This window comes from Strigops habroptila, chromosome 7 (assembly GCF_004027225.2).
Source record: "Strigops habroptila isolate Jane chromosome 7, bStrHab1.2.pri, whole genome shotgun sequence".
Taxonomy (NCBI): Eukaryota; Metazoa; Chordata; class Aves; order Psittaciformes; family Psittacidae; genus Strigops; species Strigops habroptila.
In genome coordinates this window covers 34,406,935-34,432,922 of record NC_044283.2, presented here as the reverse complement: position 1 = coordinate 34,432,922, position 25,988 = coordinate 34,406,935, and the positions used below count along the sequence as shown (strand labels likewise).

General features: G+C 38.9%; 1 protein-coding gene across 6 annotated transcripts in view; it reads right to left on the bottom strand.

Moving 5' to 3' along the window:
• RWDD4 (RWD domain containing 4) overlaps window positions 1-25,948 on the bottom strand; it is a 32,094-nt gene extending 6,146 nt beyond the window's left edge. The window contains exons 1-13 of one of the 6 annotated variants that reach the window (XR_004389939.1): window positions 25,683-25,948; window positions 25,418-25,498; window positions 22,837-22,946; window positions 22,582-22,726; window positions 21,667-21,781; window positions 20,646-20,695; window positions 20,482-20,484; window positions 12,347-12,581; window positions 12,062-12,249; window positions 11,455-11,682; window positions 9,085-11,192; window positions 6,161-7,672; window positions 96-5,151 (exon numbers count right to left, since the gene is read on the bottom strand). Coding sequence is in view for 3 of the 6 variants with exons in the window: in XM_030493120.1 (XP_030348980.1) it covers window positions 14,669-14,767; window positions 20,482-20,484; window positions 20,646-20,695; window positions 21,667-21,781; window positions 22,582-22,726; window positions 22,837-22,946; window positions 25,418-25,498; window positions 25,683-25,706 (627 nt within the window). In the remaining 3 variants the exon portion in view is untranslated. Of the gene's footprint in view, window positions 1-95; window positions 5,152-6,160; window positions 7,673-9,084; window positions 11,193-11,454; window positions 11,683-12,061; window positions 12,250-12,346; window positions 12,582-13,453; window positions 14,768-18,893; window positions 19,358-20,481; window positions 20,485-20,645; window positions 20,739-20,772; window positions 20,813-21,666; window positions 21,782-22,581; window positions 22,727-22,836; window positions 22,947-25,417; window positions 25,499-25,682 lie in introns of those variants that run through there. The other 5 variants (XR_004389938.1, XR_004389937.1, XM_030493120.1 and 2 more) reach the window with 5 other exon arrangements.
• Window positions 25,949-25,988: the final 40 nt, after the last annotated feature.

Here is a 25,988-nt window from a genome sequence, read left to right as displayed (position 1 = left end):
AAATGTCTTGTTTAATTAGGTTTTACATGAATAGAAAAGAAATCCATAGGCATGCACACCCTCCCACACTTTCAGAATAAGTTTGCAGTTAGTACCTGAAAAATGAGTGTCAGAAAATCCAGAAGAGAGGCCAATCCCTTCTCTGTACAAACAAAGAGTTTTGCATAGCCACAGTGTCTCAAACTCCATTTGTGTTTTTTCCATTGTTTGTAGTAACAGTCGAAACCTGGTCATTGATCTTTGCAGCCAAGTTCCACATTAGAAGGTAGTTCTTTCCACTACAAAAGGCTAAACAGAGAAGTTCAGGACAAATGCCTACATATTTAAAGTTAAATTGATAAATAAAGCATTTCCAGCACAGGAATAGAATATTCTCCAATTAACACACGTGTCTGTGGTTGTTCTTCTGGGACTACCTTGTGAGGCTGCTTGAATAGTCTACCTGAATTTTGCCGCCCACCTTTTTGGTAAGTACACAAAGGCCAGGTACACAAGCATCTGCACTGGTGATGATTTCACTTTCAGACGAAATATGTGGTGCTGATCACTAGGTATAAAGCCTGATGTGATCTGGCTTACAGAGAACGTTGAAATTAGCAAAATTTATTCTATGCAACTGTCTTACCACAAGAACTGTGTTCGGAAGCAATGTTTCCAGGTATCTTTCCCTGAGCTAAGCTGCACAGGATTTAAGGACTTGAACATTTTTTAGAATAAGCCATCATTTGACTTTAATGTCACCAAATATACTTTTGAAGCTCATATTATTTACAAGATGTAAAATGTATATTCAATTATAGATCTCTGATAACAGTATTCAGCTTACTAATAAAGTACTGAGATAGCAACAGAAGCTTGAATTCAACGCTGAAAATAATCATATCTTTGGTTTCCAGAATATGGAGATTTTAAGGATTAGAGAGTACATTTCAGAGATAAGGAGCAATCATCACCTTTGGAACTTTAGTTAAATTCTCTTAAAGTTCCACAAAATTCACATGACATTTGGTTCAGATCTTGTATTCTCACAAGAATGAACACACTTTCTCACCACTTAAGCCCATCTCCTTTGTCATATGATTTACTTCAGAGTACTCAGGTCACTTGGTATTAATTTTTTTAACCACATAGCACACCGTTTTTCACTGCAGTCTTGTTAGAGATGTTCACGTGAAACAGTAGGACATTAATTAATGTACCACGGCAAAGCAGAAGAGATTACTGAAATAGAATATGTAATTACAATATCAATAGTTTGAGATCATTTCAGAAATGAATCAATCCAAAGAAACAATTCTCCTTTACTTAACAAAATGGCAATAGAAATGAAACCTCCAAAAGGAACTGAAGGTAACTTGTCCACATGCCTGTGGTCTTTACATTCCTGAGTATTACCTCAGTGGTATTAAGTGTCTGAATGCCGTGAGGTGATAGCCCAGATGGTTAATGAAGCAAATGCAAATAAAGTCATTGCAGCAATCCTGAAGAGTGCAAGAGTAGACCGAAGTGCTAACACTGAAAAGTTCTACTTGCATAATAGCCTGCTGCCCTCTAAAGAACAGCAGATCTGTTCATAGCAAGAGGGAGGTTTCTACTATACCACTACAGGCACTTTTAAAACAGCAATTGTTTTTATATTTGTAGCACTACCTGAAAAGAAAACACGCTCTCTCAAGAATATTTTAGCATCAAACTCACCTCAGTGTGAAGCAAGGTCAGCCCTGCTGACCCTTCTGAAAGTAATGGAGTAATATAGAATTCGCTCTTGGAGCAGCTGCCAGGCATGGTAGGATGCAGGTACCTGAATCTACGTGGTTTAAAGGAGACATGAAGGAACTGAAGCCTCCTGCCTTCAGATGGAACACAGCTGGATGAAAAAGTTAGGGGTAACTGCCTGGATTTTTAGGAGGAATTAGGCACTTGAAGTTGTTAGAAGGCTGCCAGCGTGATTTTCAAAAACTCCAGAAGAACTTAGAAGAGATGCTCTTGAAGACCTCACGGGCCACCCAAATGTTTTAAAAAATGGCGCACAACTTCCTTTACTGGCAAAGCAAGAACATAGTTTCTAAACTTTCATTACCTAGATCACAAGGCAGTAGTCATTCATTACAGCTTCTCCCTGCACAACCACCACAGTTTCGACATATCACCTTAACAACCACATCGCCTTTGCTAGCACTGAACACCATGGCTTCTTTTCTATTCCTGTACAACAGAAGAGTCAACTGAAACAGAGAAAACATATCTGTAGCCTTATTCTGTCACACTATGAAATTAATCCTGAAAACTAAGTGCATGTTCAAGGAAGACTGAATTGTTTGCAGGTGCGTATGCGCAACCCAGTCTATACTGTCAGAACCAACTGTACAAGCAAGGTACAGAGCAAACTCCAGACACGCTGATGCAGCCTGATTTGGACTTTTATACCAACAATGATATGACTAGGGGTGGATCGGAAGGGCAATCTTGCTGCTCTGGCAGTGACAATTCCGGAATAAAACCCAATGAGTTTGCCAAATATACAAGTTAACTGAAAATTTTAATGCTAAAAAGGATTGTCATGTACAGTACTTGGGATTTTTAATGTGGTTTGATTTTGCTTCTTTTGAAATATTTTGCCCCCATCTCTGCTTGCACTGAATCTAGATGTAGCATACACTATAATTTGCTGTGCTCCCAATGTCATTACTGTCTGCAAATTTAGCTTTTGAACCCTTCAGACATACCAGTGATCAAACACGGGACATCAGCACACACTTTGGATTATTCTCTTTATAATCTCTTTCATGTATGGTCTATTGCTTCCTTCCTCTTTCATCAATTTTCTTTCTAGCACTTTGTCTTAACTCCTTACAGCTGGATTTGCCTTTGCAAACTATTTCTGTCTTTGATACAGAATATTGCCAGCGCCATTTGAAAATCAAGTCAATGCGAGTGCAGACACTGGACTTCTCCTAAACCTCACTATTCAAATCTTGTCCAAGATACTCCATAAGTAATTATGACAATCCTTTCCTACCATTATATTCTATAAAAGCGGACTAGTCACCCTTAGAAAACCTACAGCTTTTTTTACATGACCACAATATTTAGACAGAGCAGAAATGAATAACAGACTCCCAGCTGATATTGGGAGTAGGGCACCAACTGAGAGCACACTCCTGCACTGCACTAGCACAAATCCTGTTCTCAGAAATTTCAGTTTGACAGTCTCAACAAACATTGTGTAAAGCAGCGTGCTGCATTGGCGTACCCTGGAAAGAACGCCCTTCAACTTATGTTTGGAAGAAGTACTTGAGTAGCAGTTAGTGGAGATATATTAGGTTGTTGAAGGGCTGAGGGAATTCACACCTACAAAATGTATCCTTAAGATTAATCCCTTATAACAGATTTGTATTATATAATGACTATAGATCAAATATAGAGCAACGAGGGAAGGCTGACACTGAGTTATGAGGAGGATTTTTTTTAATCCTAAATTCTCACTGGTAGTACTTCCTACTACTCTACAAGCACACAGAGTATGATCTTTCAGTGAATTTCTTGATATGTGTGGAGCAATCCCTATGTATAGGAGTATCTGCTGAAGAAATGTGTATTTCACGCAGCAAATGGCATGAGTCCATCAGATGAGAACCCTGAAATAATAAAAATGAAGTATAGGTTCAAACACAGAGCTGAATATATTTCCTGAGACTGAAGCTGGCATATATTCCTTTCCCTTTCCTAACATCAGAATAAAGTATGAGGCAATAAAATTCTGAAAGGAAGGGAAGTCAAACGTGAAAAGAGAGAATATGAAAGTATCACCCACACACAAAGCAAGAGAGAAAAATAAACCCAAAAGAGAGAAGGAACTGAAACAAAAATTGAAGTGGCAGCAGGAATGGAGTGCAGAGACAGAAGAAAAAAGCTGTCAGAAATAATTAGAAATGTAAAAAGTTACCCAAGAAAACTAAAAAAGGGTCATTTTATAGCTAATTAACTGCATCTGAAATAAATTATAACTTAACGTATCTCCCCTTCCAAAAGAAGTTGTAAGATTTCCTCCTCTTCTATTTTCTTTAATTAAGAAAATCCTAAAGTGCAGATCCAATGTGTCATACAGCACTGCAATTTATCCAGCAGCCACTGCTGAGGAGGTACAGTTGTAAAATGCATAATTTAAGGTTTGGTTTTCAAATCTCTGAGTCTCCTGCTAATCTTTCCTAAATTCTTACATTTCTCTTTTTATTTACTACATTTGACAAATTAATTCCCATTGAAATGTTAGAAAATGCCTGTTAAAAAGCCTGACAAGCTATGGCATTATTTAAGTAAATTGACAGCAAAATAAATACAGAAATAAGTCCTCCTCTCTGAAATGCTGAAATATGGGTAATGAGCCCTGAGTAAGTTAGATAAGATCCAGACATTAAAAAAAAAAAATCTATTAAAACCTTATGCTCCAGTATAAAAGGCAACTTCTAACTGAAGAAACCATAAAGAGTTTATTAGACAGCAATTTGATATAAACTGTCTTCCACCTTCCTTTGCAGGATGTGACAAAAATCTGTCAAAGAACAGAAACCTGAGCTGAAATTGAGGTTATTTGATGTGACTGTTACCATTTTTTAAGTATGACAAGATTTTGAATTTGAAATAAAAATCCCATTGGAGGTCTAATATGCTAACTCTTTACCCACAATTGGTGGCGTAGAAAGCAAATTTGACTGTTACCTAGGGAAGTTTCAGCGTCTCCCATGGATCATAATTCTTATGACCAACAGACTAATGGTTTTGCAGAAGTCAAAGGATACCACAGCACTGAAAATTACAACTGACCTGAGCAAGTAGCAAGCAGCTTGGAGGCAGTAAGGACCAGCTTTGTATATTATTGCTCAGCTATAATTAACTGTGTGAGTTTTCCTGCCTTTTGTAGTACAAAGAAGTCAATGCCATATTTTCCCAAAGACTGTTTATGTTCGTATGGTCAACTACAAATTAGAAATGGTACAAGAAACTGTTCCTTACCTCCTTTCAGCTGTTATGTCTCAACATGTCTCAACATGTCTCAACATCTACTTATTTCTGTGTGAGTGGCTTATTCCAAGTGCAGAGAGAAACGCAAGAAGCTCATTTGTCCAGAAGGACCAGCACTCCTGCTGTCCTCTAAATCAAAGGAAGATTTTTATTAAAAGTTGATGAAATATAAATTGATCTTATGATTTATTAAACGGAAAGAAAGCCAAGAACAAGAACAATAAAACCCCTCTCACCTTGACTAATTGGTTACCCTAAAAAAAACCCCAACCCTGTTCATGAATTGGGATAAACTGGAATATGTCAAAATACTGTGATTTTTAAGGAAAAATAAAGATATGTAAGTTTGGAAACATGTAAATTTTTAGTACCAAAATTCTCAGTCAAAATAAACACTTTAGACTTTAGACACTTGACACATATTTCTGTGCTGAACAAAATTAAAATACGTAATATACATGAGCAACACGTTCTGTTATTTTTCAGCCAATTTATTTCTTGATAAATAAAATGTGACTTTACTATATTGAAGAGATATCCTACAGCCTGTTTGTAGTCAGGAATTTTGAGAGATTTCCTTTTAGAGACACTGATAACCTCTTCACCCTTGCTTCTATCTGGCCTAATTTTCTCAGGGATAATTAGTTTACTCTCAAAGTTAATTCTCTTTTATATAATTTTGGTGTCCTTATTCATGTTACAAGGAACAGCACACATAAAACCCAAAGAACAATGACATCTGCATCGCAAGATTTTGCTTTGCTTCTTTGACACTCAAGTGACGATTCCCAAAAGAGGTTGTAACTTAGCACAAGGAAGTGCACTGGTTTCCTACCCAGTCCCGTAACTCGAGGACAGATGCCCAAGTCCAAAGCACTTGTAGTAAGAGAGGACTTTCACCAGGGAACTCCCTGGGAATGGAAAGGCCAACTCAAGTTGCACTGGGGGAGGTTTAGATTGGATATTAGGAAAAATTTCTTCACTGAAAGGGTTGTCAAGATTGGAACAGGCTGCCCAGGGAAGTGGTTGAATCACCACCCCTGGAGGTATTTAAAAGACATTAGACATGGCGACCAGGGACATGGTTTAGTAGTGGACTTCGCAGTGCTAGGTTAATGGTTGGACTCGATGATCTTACCGGTCTTATCCAACTGAAATGGTTCTAAGATTCTATGAAAATCTGACAGTTCTTGGCTTCGGCTCCCCCTGGTGGATAATGCACACTCCGGAGATCAGCAACTACTGGCAAAGATAACCAGCAGAAAACAAAACATGCAGGTTGCTACTTTTTTCTTAAAATATACAGAAATACCCCAGCTGAGTAGTGATTATAACTGAGATCAGAACTTTAAGCTGCAACTTGACACATTCATCCTGAAAAGAGGAAGATGCAAGGAGCTGAGTATGTTGAAGGACATGACAAGCAATGGTCAAACCCGTCTCGCTGAGATACAAAAGAGGACATAAAGGGGGCTGGGTAGGAAGAAAACACAGAGCAGGTTTGTGCTCAATAATGTACTTTTTGTTTTACAAACTTGTAAAACCCAAAGCACGTACCCACAGACAAGAAAGATGATCTAAGATGAGGATTGAAGGGAAGAATTAAGATGAAGTGAAGCCAAACCCAGGTACATCACATCTTGTGCTACACCTTTTTTTCAACAGATCAATATACTGTTCTGTCTGTGAGTTCATAAAACAGAAAAGCATGCCTAAAACCCCAATGCTGAATGAGTCCACTTAGATCTCATTTTACAGTTAGAAAAAGAGGCCATACCTAATACTTTTCTTGGCTTCTGCAGAATAGCAACACACAGTTCAGTTTGTTACTAACTCAAAGGATTAATTGCAATAAATGAGCAGATACAGATTTTAATTAAACATAAATTAACAACTGCTGATAAGATTTTGATTTTTGATCCACATTGCCTTAATTCCACGCCAATCACACAGTTTCTGATGGGATTGCTGAGGAAGCTGGGTATCCAAGGAGAATTAAGAATGACATCTCAGCCTTCTATATTACTTTAAATCAGCATGCCTCTCTAAAGGTTTAAAGTAACATGGACTCTCCTCTGTATAGCTTTTCCTGAATACTGAGAACTAAGATAACAGGCAAAGCAAACTGAAGACTGGTCTTCAGAAAGTCTTAGAAGATTGAAGGTGATTAAGGGAGAGAGATAAGGAACATCAGAATAAACACCTAACTGGGAAAACCAAGCTGAAAGAAGGAAACTTGGAGAAGGTATTTAAAGAAAGAGTGAAGGCACTTGACTTAGGAGTGTAAAATTACTACAGGTTTAGCATGCACCGTTAAAAATACAGAGCTACACTCAAGACAAAGCATACTGTGGTCTGCATTTTTTCCCTGTCTAGAGCTCTAGAACACAGTGAAAAGAAATGCCCAGCATCCCAGAGGCATGGCAGAGGTGAAGAAAGGAAAGTGATGGTAGATATACCTGTGCATGTATGCTTTCTATGATGTTCTGATGTGCTTCATACTTACTTTTATTAACTTCTGTTTTCACAAGGTGGGTGTCAAAACATATTCAAGACTGCACGCTTGACAGGTCGCATTCTAAGTCACAGGTCTTTCTGTTGAAGCAGTAAGTGGACAGCTCTGAATCTTGAATCCTTGATCAACCTCTTGCTGTGAGAGAGGAAAAATGTTCTAATTCTTAACTCAATTTTTTAAAAGTTACCATCAAAATAATTTAAGAAAAGATTATGCTGAAGGAGAACATAGCATGCATAAGGATATGGCAATAAAGATCTTAGTATGCTTGCAGCAACACAGACTCTCTATAAACCTGTGAAAACTTCTAACAAACTCTGATAAAGCACATCATAGATTGGAATTTAATTAATTGTCTGGACAGGGTAATATAATGGAAAACATGTTAAGTGATGGAGAAACATTACAAGCCAATAATGCTGTGAAAGAGTGGAGTTGAAAGAGTGTGGGAATGTCTACACCACAGCAGAAAAGATCTATTTGTAAAAAACCTCATGAAATGCATGGATTTGCCCTTAAATCATTATTGCATTGTTAAGCTTATTCTGCAGCAGTCATTGTATTCTCTGCAGTTAAATAGAATTTCACAGCATGTGTTTGTTTGGCCAAACTCCAGGCTTTTTGCCCTCTAGTAGAGCCTAAAAAGTTTGTCTGCAGATTGTAGAAGGAGTTACATATGTTTAAGTGGACTAAACAGTATATTGTACAGGAAAAGACATTCCAGGTTATTAAGCAGTAATGTCTTTGAAGGTCTGTCTCTTTTACACATTTATTACAGCAGTAACACACTCACTGAAGCTTGTCCTACCACAAGATTCTGAGGAGTGCTAAAACTGGTGATGTCTCTAACTCCTTTAACTTATTTTATTACTGAAACTAACATTTCTCCTTCCTTTAGGAAATAACGTATTGCTGATCATTCCAGCTGAGTGCCCTTCTCTTCATTTTGGGTTTCTAGTCTCATCTGTCTCAAGCAGCTCAGTGGATGCTTCCTCACTGAGAGCAAGCGGAGCATACTCTTGAAATATCTTGGCTAGTCTCTGGAAAGAGCTCAGCCATTTGCTCTTAGCTTGCTGCCTGTGTGCAGGATCGCTGCTGAAAACACCCTTACTAATTCAAAATGTGCTATGCAGATGAGTAAAGGACAAGCTGTGAGAACACACTGGAAAATTAAGAAGCTGCTCTAATCATAAAACATGATGAAAGAACACCATTACTTTGGGTAGGTGCAGTTCTAGCCCACCAAATTGCTGTGCAGTCTGGCAGATGGACAGATACAGGTTTGAGTCTTATTACCTCTGTTTAGTAAATGTGCATCTCAACCAGGCCTCAGGTACACCATGTCTAAGATGGGGGTTGTGGAATAATGGGGGAAATTAGAGAAACCCCCACCCCGAATTCTCAGTTATGTTACCGTATTAAAGAAATTTGAGGGCAAAATGCAGCTGCTATTTCTGGGACGGAATGCGGTTGACAGGCACAGAATCTACTCTACAATAGTTCCCCAGACAACCCTGTGACCTTGGCACATACTGAGACAAACTCACTGGAGAGAGAAGCGGAGTGAAGACACCACAGCCAGGCCCAGGTTTACTCCCTGCAGATGCAGGAATGTGAAGATAACGCCACTACTGATAAACCACCTAGCAGCTGACAAACAAGGATTGTAAAGTGAGAGAATTTCACACCAAAAATATGTATGACTAGAGCCACTCAAGCTCCACAGGCACATGCTCAAGCCCCATGTTTAGTTTAAGATCCATAATCATATATAGTTAACATTCCATAGACATTTAATTACAAAAATAAGACTTGCAAAGAGCCTGAATAGATACAAGGGCCTCTTAAAGGGTAAGGAGACCTGAGAAACAACAGTTATTTACCATGAGAACTGATAGCTGGAGAGGCTTTGGCCTTGTAGGCAGACAGAAAAACAATACTGAGGGAAAACAGAACTGAGAAAAACAGAATTGAGGAAAATAAGACAGAAAAATAAGATTAACGAACCTCTAATCAAGAAAGACTATCCTTGAAGTCTGCTACTTCCTCACAAAACTAAACCAATCACCAAAATATGGTTTTTGTGAGTGAGAAACCATGATTAAGTGTTCTTTTGGTGAACTTTCCTCATTACAATCCCATTTTAATGCTAAAAATGACACCCACAGGTCAAAAGGCCCCTGCCCACGTCCAGAGACACACCCCTGAGTATGCCTAGTTAGGCATTTAATTATGTAATCCTTATGCAAGTTAGATGACCAACTGGTAAAAGGACAGAGTTATGGGGAGTTACTAATTCAAATTAGATCGTATGAATATGCAACGTGGGGGGCAGGAGGGAATTAGGTAAGACTCCATTGTAACTGCTGGGATTGGTCAATGGACTGAACCTATCTTCTCCCCACCACAGGGATGCCTATTGGGTAAAAGCCTAATCACACTTCAGGATTGATTTTTTCTGGCTTTATGTATTATTTTCACGCTTGTTCTCGCAGTTAGGATACTGTATCGTTACCGGCAATTTTTTAACCTTAAAATGTTCATGAAAATAATCATGAAATTATATACAAAAAATTCTCAGTTAAGATCTATTTTGTGTGAGCCTCCAGAAACTCAAATTGACTTAAGATTGTCTTAAAATCTTACGTAAAACCTTTTTTTGATTTGGTGGGTGAATCCGCTATTGTGTGTGCTGAATACACTCCAATACAGTGCACTGCCTGGTGGAGCGCCTGCAGGCGCTCTGACAGGATCATTGTGCTCAAGGATCTCATCTTTCCTGGGATGGTAACAAACCCATCAAACTTACAGGTGAAGGTGTGAAATCTTCCCCCTTATGGAGGGAAAAGACCTCCTTAACGTGACAGAGGTAAAATCTCTCATGCCTATTTGATGGCAGGGTTATCAGCATCATTAATAGAGATTTGGGGGAAAAATTTCCTTCAGATGATACCTTCTACTACTGCACTTTGTACTGTAATGAGAAAAGCACTGCTGCTTATTTAAATAAAGATACTATTCATTTGTGGGATATAACATTGAAGGAAACTCTTCAGACTTAGTATTTCTTTCATGCAAGTGCTTAGCAATAAGACTTCCAGTGCTTAAAGAAGTGAACCACTTTCATACTAATGAACAATAAATCCAGCTCCTTAATGGATTGGAAGGAAAACCACATTTATTCCTTTACCAAACAACTTGTGAACAGAAGGAACTCAGCACTAACCTGGCAGGCTGCGGTTTGTAAATACTTGAAATAAAATTTGCATCCTGTCTGTAGCACTGGTTAAGAAGCTGCCGTTCTTTGTCACATTCGGAGGCTTGAGGAATGAAGACACATAAAACAAATGCTGCACATCTGAAATGTTTGAGTCTGATTCTCTGTTGAAGTGAATTCCAGTTATATTTTCTTCCGATGATTTGCCAGTTCCCAAAATGTGTTGGGTAACACCTGCCCGACTATCATCTGTCTGCACTCCTTTTTCAGTCAGAACTGTCTCTTTTTATTCCCCATGAGATGCCACACTTAACATTTTCTGCTTTTGCATCATTTCAGCTATTTTCATTCTTCCAGTTATGCCTTTAATTAATTCTGAGTTTTTCTTTCATAATATTCCTGGGATGACAGGATCATCAAGCTTTCGCCCAACAAAATCTGAAAGCAATGAAAAAAAAAAGGAATACATACACATGGAGACAAATACAACCCTCATTTACATACAGCACAAAAGCCAACCTTACAGGTTTCTTACAGTGTGTATCAGTCAAGCATTTGCTTCACTATCCCTTCCTTTGCATTCTATGTTTACAATATGTCCTTTCTTTATATAATAAAGCCAGTAATACACTTATGGTACTCTAAAAAGATAAATTCAACTGAATTCCAAAATTAAACAAAAAGATCTTGAAAACCTTACAACAAATGTTTGATGTCTCATCTCTTCACACTTCAGAACTTCCAAATGTAGTAAAACATCGTGGTGATCGCTTCTGATGCCATCTGGAAGCCCCCACCTCAGGTCCACCAGGTGGAGTTACAACCTCTTTTTTTACAGTAATTGTACAATTTAGAACAGGATTCTTCCAGGAATGCATTTCTTTCTGCCTCTGGTTCTAGCACAAATAAGCCTAATGAGGTCAGGTTCCTGCAATAAAAAAATCAATTGCAGTTTTAATTATTTTGCTGCATTTGAGGGCAACAAAAGCTTTGAATGAGTCAGAGAATAAATATTTCTCAGATAAGACAGATGTTCTTAAAGGGGATGTACTTTGTATATTCATAACTGAAGTGATATGATGTAAGGATGCACCTTACTGGGATTGTGCATATATGCAAAGGTGAGGCAACTCACATTTTAACCATTCTGCTCATAAAACACACACTTTAATTGGAGATTTAAATACCAAGGAGCCAAATTTGCATGTGCAAATGTACATCTAAATCCACATTTTGTGCATTACCCTTCCTACCCTTTACCTTCAGATAAAATTCTGAGCTTGCAACACTCAAAATATTAAACTAACCAGAATCTGGCAGGAAAGATGAAGCTAGATTGTAGAGTTGTCTCCATCCCTCCACATAGTGGAAAGTGCATTTGCTTGGTACACAGGAATCTCACAGCTTCAAATCAAAATTTCTGTATTTGCTCCTGTGCATAACTTTCTTCTGGTGACATTCCTTCCTTCCTCCCTCAGTGGTTTGTAATAAACACCTGCAAAAATATTTTATCATCTTTTAAAATGCCACATTTTAACATGCAGAGAAACAACGTATGTTTATCAACTGTATTTTCTAGAAGAGCAACCAACCTTGTTCTTAAGGCTCCAGAGCTCAATGTGTTCCTGCTTCTTTTACCTTCTTCAATGCTTCTGTCATCGTTTCTCCCTGAACATCTATCCAAAGATGTTCAGTGTTTGCTTTTCATATTCAGCATGTGTCTCCTCATAGAATACATTTCTTCCCCATTTCCTCATCCTGCAAGACACCGACCACCCCTGCTTCAAGGGGCTACTGATAGAGCATCTAACAGAGTAGGGCTTGTGTCTGTGAAACAAAGATTACTGTGATGATCACAAAAAGATTCTGCCCAATCTTTACCAGTCAGAGGTTGTAGTAGAGGCCTCGAGTATATACATTTAAAACAGGAGAAAATAAATCAATCAGTAGTTTATATTAATTTTTTCTCCTCCCCCCCCCCCCCCTCCCCCAGTACACCTTCCTATATAAAAGCTATGAAGGAAATGCACAGTGATGCTGAGTACCATTTTTCGCCCGTGCTGGGAAGAAAACCAGGGGAGGGATATTATCTGTAGGTATGTACCATGAAAAGAGTTGAAGAACTCTCATCATGCCATGAAATTAGGAAACACAAGGTAACTGCTCTTGAATTCACCTGACTGAACAGTTACTTGACACATGCACACAATAGCTAACAAGCTAATAGATCTGCTTGAACTCAGAGCACTTTGAACATCGAAATAATCAAGTTAACAAAGAAAGGAATGTATGAAAATACTGGATCCACATTCATATAAGTTACTACAATTATCTTGTAGAACTTCACCCTTTTAACTCTTTAAGGCTGACTGTAATGCCTGTTAACCAAGTCTAGGTAGCCTTCGTTGACAGCATATATGTGGATTTCTTTTGTCCTGGAAAATTAAGCAGTATATTCTCTCTCCTTTCACCAAATGAAAAGGAATGGACCTAGAGCTCATTAACAATACATTAGAATCTGCACTGCCTTCTGTAACACAAATTTATTGAAAGCAATACTTAATCACACATACTGTAGCTAAACAGTCACCTAAAGTCATCCATAAGCATTTATATATTACAGATCCACTGCATGGAGGCAAACTCCAAAACAGGCACCAAAGCCACCCAGCTCCCATCAGTTTTATTAAAGCAAATTAATTTGCCTCTATGCCTATTCATCCTATTTCAAATGTCCCCTTTGTTCCAGGAGCAGTTGTTACTTTATTTACTTCTACAAAGTGGAAACTTCCTTCCCTTGTCAGATTTAGGAGCACTCTAAAACTCAGGTTTTTGTATTGCTTTCCTACTAACAGGGACACTAGGAAGCAAAGCACTAAGCATCTGCTTGGACACTACCAGGAAAAAAAATACCGCAAACAAAACCTCCAAAACATGTAGCCATAGAAAGAAAATCTTCCTATGCATTCTTTTGCATATAAACACCACATAGGCAGCTTTAATTTTGGCACATCCTTACTTCTGAGTAAGGCTGTTTTCCGTCCTTTAAGAGGATTTGTAACTTTAGCACTATTTTAATCTAGGAAATACATTTCTATACTACATCCTGTACTTTTATCATATAAAGACATATGGTGGTGATGGTGGGGGGAATATCATAATCATGCTGTATGCCAGATAACTAAAACCTGGGAATAGTCTAGTGCTGATCTTCAGAGAAAAATATAAACCTGATAAAGCTGTGCAAATCTGTTAACCATCTATAGAGGCCATGTACTTTTTGTCAACAGGCTGCTACAATTTCCCTGTAGTATTACAAAATGTCTCTCTTTAAGGTCAATTGAACCATAGTTCTACCTATAAGTAGAGATTGAATGGTTCCCTATGGTGGAGAGAGCAGCTCTTTAGATAGTAACGCTTTCTTCGTGTTTGTTTTTCCTGCAGGAAATCATAAAATATATTACTGACACAGACACTTAGTTGATTTAAAGTACGATCCTGCTCTAAGAGTGACTCCATACAAGACTATGTTTATGTTTATTGCCTCTCAATGATACTGTAATTGTTTAAGAAGGAAAAGATTATCTTTCCTTGAATGATATCTTCCAAACTCATCCGAGACTGACTTTTCCTGTTCACTGATCATTACCAGTAATAAAGGCACTGCAGAAGAAATTATGCCCTCTCAACTCCACTCCTCCCCATGAAGGCTGTACAGTTCTAGTTTGGCTTTCTCTCTCATTGCTGTGACCTCATCCCATTTCACAATACAAGCAACTTGTAGTAGGCAATCACAGTAAGAGCTGTCAAATTTCTGCTCTATTGTAAACATGAATACTTAAACCACATAGGAACCATAAGCATGAATGCTCAGACACAGTAGCAAGGGATAGCTATATAAAACTTTAAACTAGTCAAACTTTCAGTCTGACACAGGACACCGGTGTAAGTCTGAACAAGATTCTCATGTATGTCGTGTAATTCAGCCATTTGGAGTCACTTCTCACTTTGCTCTGAATGAAGGAGAGAGAAGAGAAACTAGTTAATTCTTTCTTTCACCCACATCAAATATTCTAACATGATTTTTCCAGTGCCTCGTCAATATGTTTTGTCTCAATGGTACTTCTGAGAGTACACCAGACTTTCGCAGCTCACTTCCATAGGCTTAGAAAGAGCAACAGGAAGCATAAGTCAGATGCACAGAAATTCTTCTCATAACCGTGGAACAGCCCCATTCTGAGATGAAGCCAAATCCATGCTAGTGAAATAGGTGACAGTGACAGAAAGAAAATCTACAATCCGCTTGCCTTTTACCATAACCCAACCTCATGCCAGAATTTACAGCCCTTCAACCACAAACTCAGCTTTTGTTTTACTGTTTTGTCCTGCAGCAACGAACATTTATCCCCTGTGATCTTCACGGTTTGCATATGAGGATGTTTTGCCCCCTCCGTCTCTTCTCCAATCCACCCAGAATTGCCACACTTCTGGTATTTTCTCTATTGAATAAACATTTCTTCCCCCTTCATTCTACTATGAACTACAAGTGCTTAGGGCACCGTACTCTAAGCCACAAAACATAGTTGAAGGAAACAGCTTCCAAAGGGGAACTACTTCTGTTTCAGACCACTTCAATGATTTTCACAGCATGAAGCTCACCATATAACCCAAACCCACTTGTATTGCCTCAGATGGCAGGAGTATGGTTTCCCTACATTTGCACTTCTACCAAAGGTTCTATATGAAGAAATGTTTGGTTTTTTCCTACTGTTCTTTTACTCACCAACATCTCATTGCTCATCAGTCGCACATGCTTTATCTACCCACTCCAAGCACAACCAGTTGCAGTGGTACTGCAGACATTAGCAGCCTTGATTTCAGCACCAGCTGTGCCAGGCTGACTAAGGGGGTGAGCAGGGTATGCAAGGCACACACTGCTGAATGATCACTGCTGTCACCCTTCCACCCAGCCTCCTTAAAGGCAGTCTGTATTATTCCCTGGGATTTGATAGATTACAGTGCAACGGGGCATCTTTGGTCTTGGTACAAACAGCACTGAATTGTATTTAATATCATGCAAATACAACTAAAGACTTACTTGAAGTTTCATCTGAAATAATGTATAAAATACCAATGTGGTAGCGACAGTTCTTGTGACCCGACTTTATTCTCCTTTCTGTATTCTTCAGAAAGAGATGGACAGATTTTTGAGAAGAGGTCACTGTGTTTCAGAGATACCCAAATAATCTTAGAGCAAAACCTGCATATATCCTGTGCTAATAGCTCCTGTAAATTGAGGCTGGAAACTGCGCTGCGTAGTGATGTGTGCCAGGGCACCATAAGGACTGACAGAGGGAAAAAGTAAGGTGGGGGGGAGGTAAGGAGAGAGAGAAGAGACTCCCCATCTCCTTAACAGCAAGCAAACAAGCCACAAAGTGATGGCCTGGTGAGAAAAAAAAAAAGGCGTAACTTACTTAAAATTAACTTTCAAATGCATTGGGAATATTAACCAATTCAAACGTACTAAAAGACTGAAGAGAAAAAATAAGTTAAATTTCAACTGAAAAAAACCCCAACAAACTTCATTTAAGCACTGGTGTCACCACCTCAATTTTCTGCACCAGATTTCTCCCAAGGAAAGATGCTCAGAGGCAAGTTTGAAAAAGGGAATAGAGAAAGCTATGCTTGATCGGATGAGCTTTCCAACTGATTACTGCAGCAACACTACAGATGAAAAGTATTTTTTTAAAAAGCTCTTTCAAACAGTGCTTCAGTAAGGAAATTCATATCCATGCAGTATGGCAAATTCCGTAAACAGACAAATTCCTTCTTAATCATACTGTATTTTGGACACTTGCTACTTTTACTTTACTGTTACTAGTATCAACACTTGTCTTCTCAGGCCAACGAAAGCGCTACTGCAAAACCCCTGAGTTTTAATAGGTGGTGTAGCCCTGCAGTGAAGACACTCTTGCCCTACTGAAATTAAGCATAAACCACCATTTTTCCACTGGGTTTCTACTAAAAAGAGGTGGCAGTGGTGCATTTTTTAATAGTTTCGAATTCTCTTAGTAGTCATGATCCTTATTTGTAGTTGTGCTTTTCTTGACAGGAATCATTTTGCCTGTCATCACTGCTCCAGCCTCTCCATAAGATCAAGTACCTGAACTCTTGAAATGACCTTGTTCTTCCAACCATCATGCCATACGAGAGAACTACAGAAATTACCTTTCAAAACTTAACAGAAGCAAAGAACTGACACAAAAATTTCCAATGAAAAATATTTTCCTTGAAAGTAGACTTGCAAACAAACACGTTTACTAACAGAATCAGAGGAGGTTGCTCGGATATCTTCACAGGGACGTGTGATTTAAAAGCAGACTAGAAGCTAAAAAAATCAGGCATTTCACAAGGTTAAGTTTGCCACTATACACAGTAACACTATGAAAGCAAGAAATGTGGTTGCTATTTGTCCTCAGCCCACACTCCCTCACTAACCCATTCAGTTAAATTGTCATGGCAACTTGATTTATAAACCAAGGACGCTGGCAAAGACAAGTCAATTCCCCTTGGAGAACTTGTGAATAGAGAAAGCCCTGCCCATTCTGATGCTGGTGGAGACTAAAGCTAAATGCCCTTCCCTGCTACAATACTACCAGAACAATTTCTACCCCCCAGTGCTTCCCCCTGCCAGACAGTGTTGCTCAGATTGCAGCCATGAGTCTCCAGGTTATGTCAAAGGCAAGATTGTGTCACTTGCATAACATCCTCCCTTGTGTACTTTACCAGCTTTTAGTAAATGCAAGTTGAGTTCAAAAAGAAACCACGACTTCCTGGAATTAAAAATTCTTTAAGGATTAATAGTATTTTCCTTATCAGGGAAGCAAGTACATTTACCAACTGTATCTCAAGTGTTTCAGCAAAAACTAGAGCTTCTTGTTGGATGACAGCAGTACAGACCACATTTCTTTCAGCTCTCTCTTCAGAAGAGTGAAAACCACAGAACAAATTACATATTTTTTTCCTTTACCTGCAGTCACAACATTTCATGTAACTTTGTTTTCTTTTTATAAATATATATAATGAAGAGAAGCAGTAATTCTGCAATATATTTAGTTTATCCTCCTTTGGTAAAACAAATAATTTAAGAGAATTTAAGAGAACTATATTACTGTATGTTGCATAAAAGCTTTCTTGACACAGAGAGTAGCACAAACACTTCCACCAACTGAAGCTATCCTCTCTTGGCTACAAAAGCTCTCAACACCATCCAGCCTGCACCTCTAACATCCCTCTCACCAAATGCTGTACCTAACATGCGCAGTGGAGTGCACTCTTTGAAAGAGACACTGGACTTGCTTTGTGTGGTGAACGTAATGGATATTCTCCTATGACTCTCAGTGGGATGACTGACCCTTGTATCAATAACAAACACAGCTAACCTGTAACCGTGTAAACACATACTGAGAAGGAAGACAGAATTCCTCCATCAGGTTTTAAGAATGCTTTCTTTGTAATAGAAAATCCTTTGCAAGGTCAAACTTGGCCCTAGAAGAGCAGTAGGTAACACACAGGTTTAAAAAAAAATAAACACATAACCACAGCAGATAAATAGGCATTTATTAAAGTTCATCTCAAAACAAACAAAAATAATAAAGGACATTAAGGCATCTTGTATTCAGTAACCGTTCAAATGGTAAAGATGACTTCTCTTTCCAATACCAGAGAGCAGATTAGGAAAAAAAGAAAGAGTTCTCTCAACACATTTGGCACTGTGCTGACTTCCACTGTCCCACCACTTAGTCAGTGTGGGCCTCCAAGGAACGCCCATTTCTCCAATGAAAGAGCTACAAAATCCCAACACTCACCCAGACAATGCAAGAAAGCACTCTTCCCTCCTCAGATATCCACCTTCTGTAAAGATGCACATGGGAGAAAGACTAACAGATGGATACCACAGAGAATAAAGAAGACATATTCCTCCTATAACCACTCATTTTTGAGCAGACTGGGATATTTGGCCTTGCTTTTGCTAGGTATTTACTATTTCAGCCAGTAACTAGTGAAGTCTGTATTGCAATGTAACAATTTTTATGTTCTCCTTCCACATTCATATTAGATAAACAAATGACAAAGGTCTTGTTTCCATGGCATAATTTATTTTGATGAATTATGCTGTCAAGTGACCAATCACTGTTATAGTGCTTTTTTCTTCAATTGGAATAAGAACACCAGAAAATGTTTACAGTATCATTGGGTTCACTATAACAGGATTTTACTACAGAGAAAAATATAAATTAATAAACACTGCATATAGCACTACTCACTTCACCACATTGGCTCTCTACATCTTCTGTCACATTCTAACCTTCATTTAAGGCAAGTTTGTTGGTTTTGTTTTTTCCCAGACTACATAGTCTCTAGATAAACTTGTGTGACTAGGTCTGCCAGTTAGGAAATCGAGCTTTATAAAATGTTTACTTCAACAAATATGAAAGTTATTAAAGAGAAAGATGGTGACCCAAAATTGCACTGTATTAAAAGGTGGAGTTTCCTTGTACCAAAGTCCTTTATTCATCATCTTTAGAACCAGTTTTGCTTAACTATAAAAGAGACACAAAAAGAAAGTATTCAAAGTTTAGACTGCCATTCCATTTATTAGGAAACAAGAACAACATTATCTCCATCTTACACAGAACACGTGTATATTTAATTCATAATACAGACTGATTGTGCTACTGTACCAAGAGACTGAAAAGCATAAAAAATTATTTCTTAAGCTCAAACACTAAATGACCTTATTTCCTAAATGTGAAAGTTGATTTAAAAAGAAAAAGCCACAAAACCCCAGAAAAACCTCAGGGTAGTGTTTGTATTTAATTTGAAGACTCCACCACCAGCTCTCCAAAATAAAAAAGAGGAAGTAATGGAAAAAGTATCTTCACACATCTCTCAGAGAATTCCCATATAGAAATTTACACAATACAACACCAGACATTAACTTACTATTTCTCACTTTTTAAAGCTAAGTTTATAATTAGTAAATGTAGTGCATCTAATTTGACGTCCACCTGGAATCCAGGACACCCACTACACATAGCCACTTTTAACCCAGAAGGACTCTGCCCAAAACCATCATCATCACTGACTTGCTCGGTGTTAGGTCTTACACTGAGAATTACTTATAGTTGTGTAAAATAAAAGAGTTTGCTTTCAAAACTGTCAAGCAGCTATACTGATTTCCACGGAATCAGCAAAGACAAGCGGGTGGAAGAAATGAATGCTGAGGGAGCAAGTAGCAAAGAACTGTTCACTGGAGGAATTCCAGCAGAGAATGCTCAGGCCTGCAGGAGACAGTAAGGTGCTCCCACTTGGGACTGCTCCCTTTTTCTGCTTACTTATCCATTGCCCTCCAGAACCTCTCAGCATCACTAACTTTATTTCACATCTTGTTGCCATATGAAGGCAGAATAGTTGCAATGCACTTGGCTAGCAAAGCCTTCTCATCATAAAATTAAAATTTAATTGCTCAGTAAATAAAAACAAGTACTAAACCAACAAAGTTCAAAGAGGAATCAAAGTCGTTCTGATGCTAATATTCAGAAGGACTAAGCATTTTAAAGCATTTGAGAAATACGTAAATTAGAATCCAAAATGAGCAACAGTCCTTACTATTTCTTGCAAATCTTTTTAAACATTAAAAAAAAGATAACTTGAAAATACTTACATGCTGGATGCATATAGAAATGACACCACAGTCAAATTCAAACATAGTTAGGAAGAAAAGCAAGAAAAAAAGATCAGATTAGTTTTCTTCAGCTATAGTACAAATATTTTTTAATGTACATATGCAGTATTTCCACAACACTGCACATAATACAGTCACGTTACCTTGATTACATCCACCCAGTTCCATCCTCGTGGAAGCTCCCCTTTGTTATCTGCAGAATAAGAAGGTTTGATTTTCAACACACGAGCTAAGGGGAATCTTTATCTTTCTTTAAAATTCTAAATTCTAAATTCAGAATTCTAAAGATCCAAAAAGCTTAATTTCTCCACTACAAAGCCATGAGGACAAAAAAAGATATTAGTATCTTAAACACATCTTGTTCTTCAAAGTAATTCTGTTTAAATGAAAAAACCTCAGTCCACCTGACATTTAATTTAGAAGGCAGCTCCATCATGAGCTGGGCCGACCAGCAATGATGCATTCTGTCAAAGCTTTTCTTTATAGGGTCAACATTTAACCTGCCAATCATACATTAGGTTACGTAAATTATATTCAGAAATTGTTATCAAAGGGTACAACCTATTGCTGCAATAGGGTTGTATGACCTATTATTAAAAATTAAGGTTGAACATATAAAAGTCATCAGCAAGATTACTTTTTTTTGGTGGATGCTTTTCCACCAAAAAAACCCTACCATTTCATTGAAAGCATAAAGTATCTGCAGAAGCATCTCTATTTTGAGGACACAAACTAAATGAAATGTTATATTTTGGGTTCCAAAGCAAATACTTTCATTAAGAAACTACGTTTTTAATAACATGAATTATTTATGAGGGCCCACCAACAAAACACATCTTTTGTTGAAGGTGAATTTTTACAAGTCCCAAATGCTCTCCTCCCAAAAGTATTTTTTTGAAAATTTCACTTTTGTCACGAATTGCAATTAAAAAACCCCCACAATAAAACAAAGCCACTGATGTCTTGAAGTCCCTACTCTATAGAAAGTTGCTTGAAAAGAACTAACATCTCAGGCAACAGTGATTCATCTAAAACAAGCAAAACAGAGACCATAGACTTAAAGTAATTAATCTACTGATTCTAACTCTGACAAAGAAAAATGTCACGGCTATGTAATTTGGATTCTCATACTGCTCAAACAAAACAATATTATAGTGAACAAACCTGTTTTATCGGCTAGTTTTCGTTTCTGGGTTTTGGATAAATGCTCCTTTTTATCTTTTTTCTTACTTGCTGGCACATCAGGAGTTCCAATTGCAATACTATTGCTTACTGAAGTCTGAGAAGGATAAAAATGGTTGTTAGTATTTTGCATATTGGTTCTGCAGATACCTCTGTGTGTGATAACTGAACCTCACAAACTGAAGTATCTTGACTGTCAGAAGGAAGCAATGCTGTCAGCAGCCTGCAGCTTTTAATCAACATATAATCACGACTATAGTTTTAAAAAACATATGTTGGGGACTGGAATTACTCCCTTTCAGAGCTGCAAAGGGCACCTCTTACACTTTTTAAATTTAAACATGGCATGTGATTTAGTCTGAAGGAAGTCACGACTTCCCAAACACAGAAACCATTCCTTTTTCTTCAAAGCACATCTGCAGCACCACAATGGCCAATAATATCTTTACACAACAGAGAAGCCACAAATAGACCAGCCTGACTCATTCAAGACCCTGGAGGAGCACTTATGCAATCCATTGCATCCCAGGAAGGTTGCAGTAATTTGCCACACACACACACCCTGCTCCAGCAGACGCCTTTAATCTCTGTTTCAGCTCACGTTTTGCTTCTGCTCCAAGTCTCCATTTTTATGTTACTCTGTAGGACAGAACTGCAGCCCACAAACCTTTTGGTATAACAGCAAAATAACAATTAGATACAACAATTACAACCACAGGGCATTGTGGCACCATACTCTCTGTGTGTCACTAATGTGTGTATACCGCTAATGTGTGTATACTCAAAATACTGATCAACAACTTAAAGACAGAGCTATGAAGTATTTGGAGTGGTAATAACCTTTCTTTCTGTTCAGTTTTAAAAGCAAGGGATGAAAATCTGAATTTATCTACTCACCACAGTGTTAACAGGCTGATTTTCCATGAACACCTCTTTATTATCTTTGGCATATTCAAAAAGTGTGTATGTCATAGCAGTCCCAAGATTCGCTTCAACTTCTACCATCAACTTATCCAATATACTCTGTTTAATAGCTGAAGATCTAAAAGAAATCATAAAATCCAACTATAATCTAGACAGATGAAGAAGAGCTTGTAAACGAAAAAGCTCCCACATACAAACCTAGGGAATGAAGCTGTCCTAAATACTTACATTGTGTTGTTGAAGAAAGCATCCATTGATATGACTGGTGCTGTTTGTGGGTATGTTTCCGGCCAAGAAACTTCTATTAGAAAAGCTTTGGGATCTCCACTTTCACCTATCTGAAGTGAAAAGAAAAATGTTATAAATCAACAGTTTCCAGTCACTTACCAAGGATTACAATGCCAATATACAAGTCTTTCACTTCCTTAAGACTATCCAAACTCCTTAAGATAACAACTATTTTCATAAAGTTATCAATTAGAAAACAAAGCTATTATCTAGGAAAAAGTATTACATTTGTGACATCAATATTAACCTCTACCCTGTAGTTTTCATCCTAGGAAAAGCAGCAGAAACATTCAAAGCTTGTTTTATGTGGTTTATTGTTTTGGGTTGGTTTTTTTTAATTGCTTGGTTTTGAAAGCTATTTTGCAGCATCTGCAAGCCAAATATTATACAATCATAAATGAGAATAGGAAAGATGAAGCCTTTTTTTTTCCCCCCTACATCCAAGCTCAGAGCAATATGAAAGCAAACCATAAGACAGTATTGAAATAAAGATGGTGATAAATCAGTGACCTAAGATAGCAAAAATAACATATAAGCATTACAATATTTATGTCTCAGCTCTACAGATATTTTATTTCAGTATAAGAAAGAATGAGGAGTAAAAGATTTAAGAAGTCGGTAAAATGGGACTGGATAAAAAAAACCCCATAGTATTACAAAAGGCGCAGTTTAATATAAATAATCATGCACATCAAACCACTTCACTGAACCCAAATTACATATGCAATCCTTATGATTACGTTAAATTAAAAACAAATCACTTAAAAATTTTAAAACAAGTACAGGTGCAACCAAAGGCATACTATACAAACAGAGTAAGTCTCGTACAAGGATTTGGAAGGCTAGAGCAACAAAGTTAGCTAAAACCGTATTCTAAATCCACCAAAAATTCTCCCTTATTTCCTTCATTATAGAATAGTCAAAATCTGGCTTCAATAAATTACATGGAATGAAGTGTAGCCAGAAAAAAAGTCCTAATCAAGGTAAGGCTACTGCACTTCAAAATTTAAAACAAGCAAACAAAACCACCGAACTGGTACTTTTTTATGCACAGTGTCTGTTTCAGCAGTGGACTAACCGACATTGAGAAGCATCTGTTTTAAAGGCGAAATGAGTAAGGCTTGAAATCAAGAATCCGAAACATTTTTCAAGACATCACCTACGGTGTTTCAGTCCATTTCCCACCGCTGCCAGAAGAGAAGTGATGGCAAGGTTTACAGAGTTCTCTCAGGAAGGCACTGTCTGCACAGTGAGCAAACCCATCCAGAAAGCTGTGTGACCATGCTCCTCCTTGTCAGTGTAACCAAGAAATTGGGTAGACCCACTTTAAATGATGCTGCTACGTCTTCTCAACATTGGAAAAATCTTTCTCTAACCTCAATTTCACAGCACGCTGATTACAAAACAGCTGTGTTCTGAGAGACACGTGCGAGATGTGGCTCAGAAAAACGGCAGACACAGTCCTTCTACCTTCTCATGCACTTACTTGCGTTATGCCTTATCATAATGCAAATTCGTCTTCATGAGAAAGATGTATTACTGCTTTTGTCTGACATTAAGTTTTACATTATTTAAATTGAGTTATCCTAACTTTTCACTATAATTTTTTGCCTAATAAAAATTAGCAACGAGCAAAGCTAGCAGAGTCACAGAATGGTACACTGTAAACCTGTCATGTTCACTGTTTTCAGGAAACCAAACTTAGTAAGAATGGCCCTCTCAGTGAAGGAAGGCTGCACGTACATGGATGGGATTCAAGTGCTATTAATTATATTGACCTGTATCTCACTACAATAAATGATGCTACTCTGAAGATATTTGAGAAGTCACAAAGAGGTGATTTTAGACGCCTCCTCCCCCCTACATGCATATGGCATTTTCATGAGTCTCCCTTTTGTCCCACGAGTGCCTCAGTTTTGATCAGTAAAGCTCTCTGGCCATCCAAAGATCTGCCTCAGCCCATAAACCTGAGACAGCAGACAAGTTCATGCCAGAATCTAACTGAATGCCTCAAGCTCAGCACTCCCTGTACGTGTCTCCTGATCAGATTGTATCAGTGCAAATGCCCAAAACATCTTGGGGATCATTTTAGCAGGTAGACAAGACATGTCAGCTACTTCTGGACAAGAGACTAGAGCCTTCTAACAGAGCAACAAGGAAGGTCCAGAGCTTTACATATAAACGTGTCTGTAAGTGCCATTTCTGACCAGCCAGTGTGTTACTCAGCAGGCTAGCTCCTTCAGCCAGTTTGACAGCTCTAGCCACGCAGTACACGGATGTGTCAGAGGATGCCCAGCTATGGGATAATAAGCCTGCACTGGGAGCAGGTTCCTGAACATGAAGCATTGTGCTATCAAGCATCATCGTACCACAGATCATGAAACAACGGCCTGTGGATCTAGCCTCGGCTGCAGTCGAATGCTCAGCTGGTTTACAAAAACAAACCCGGTGCAACAAGTACAAGCCAGTGGAGTAACTTCGAGGGGAAGCCTGCGCTGCGCAGACCTCCACCTTGCCTTACCCTGTACTGGAAGGACACCGGGCTCAGCTCCCTGAAGCACACATCTCCCTCGTAGATGGAGCGCAGCGCTTCCAGCTCCATCTGCAGCAAGCAGCAGAGAAGGCCGTTACGGGTGTCAGCCCGAACACGAAGCTCGCACCTGACCGTGGCCGGTTTGCGACGCTGCGCAGGGCCCCGCCGGCTTCCCGCCCTCGCCCTCCCGCTCCCGCCTTCCCGCCCAGGCCCCTCTCCCTCAGCAGCGGCGCGGGCAGGGCGCGGGACTCACCTCCTGGTCCTCGTTGGCCGCCATGGCGCGCACTCGCGGAAGTCCCCCACCGCTGCCCCCGTCGCCGCCGCCGGGGCTCGGCAGGCCTCGCTGGCGCGGCGCGGCGCGACCCGACCCGACCCGACCCGACCCGACCCGCCGGTGTGGCACCGGGAGGCCTGAGCGGCCCCGCCCGACGCGCACACCTCCACTGCGGGCAGCACAGGTCACCCGGTCGCTCGCTGCTATTGGTCCCTTCCGCCTATCGTCACCTCCTCCTTGTCTTTCCATTGGTCGGCTCCTCTAGTCTCCGTTCTCTTCCTTCTT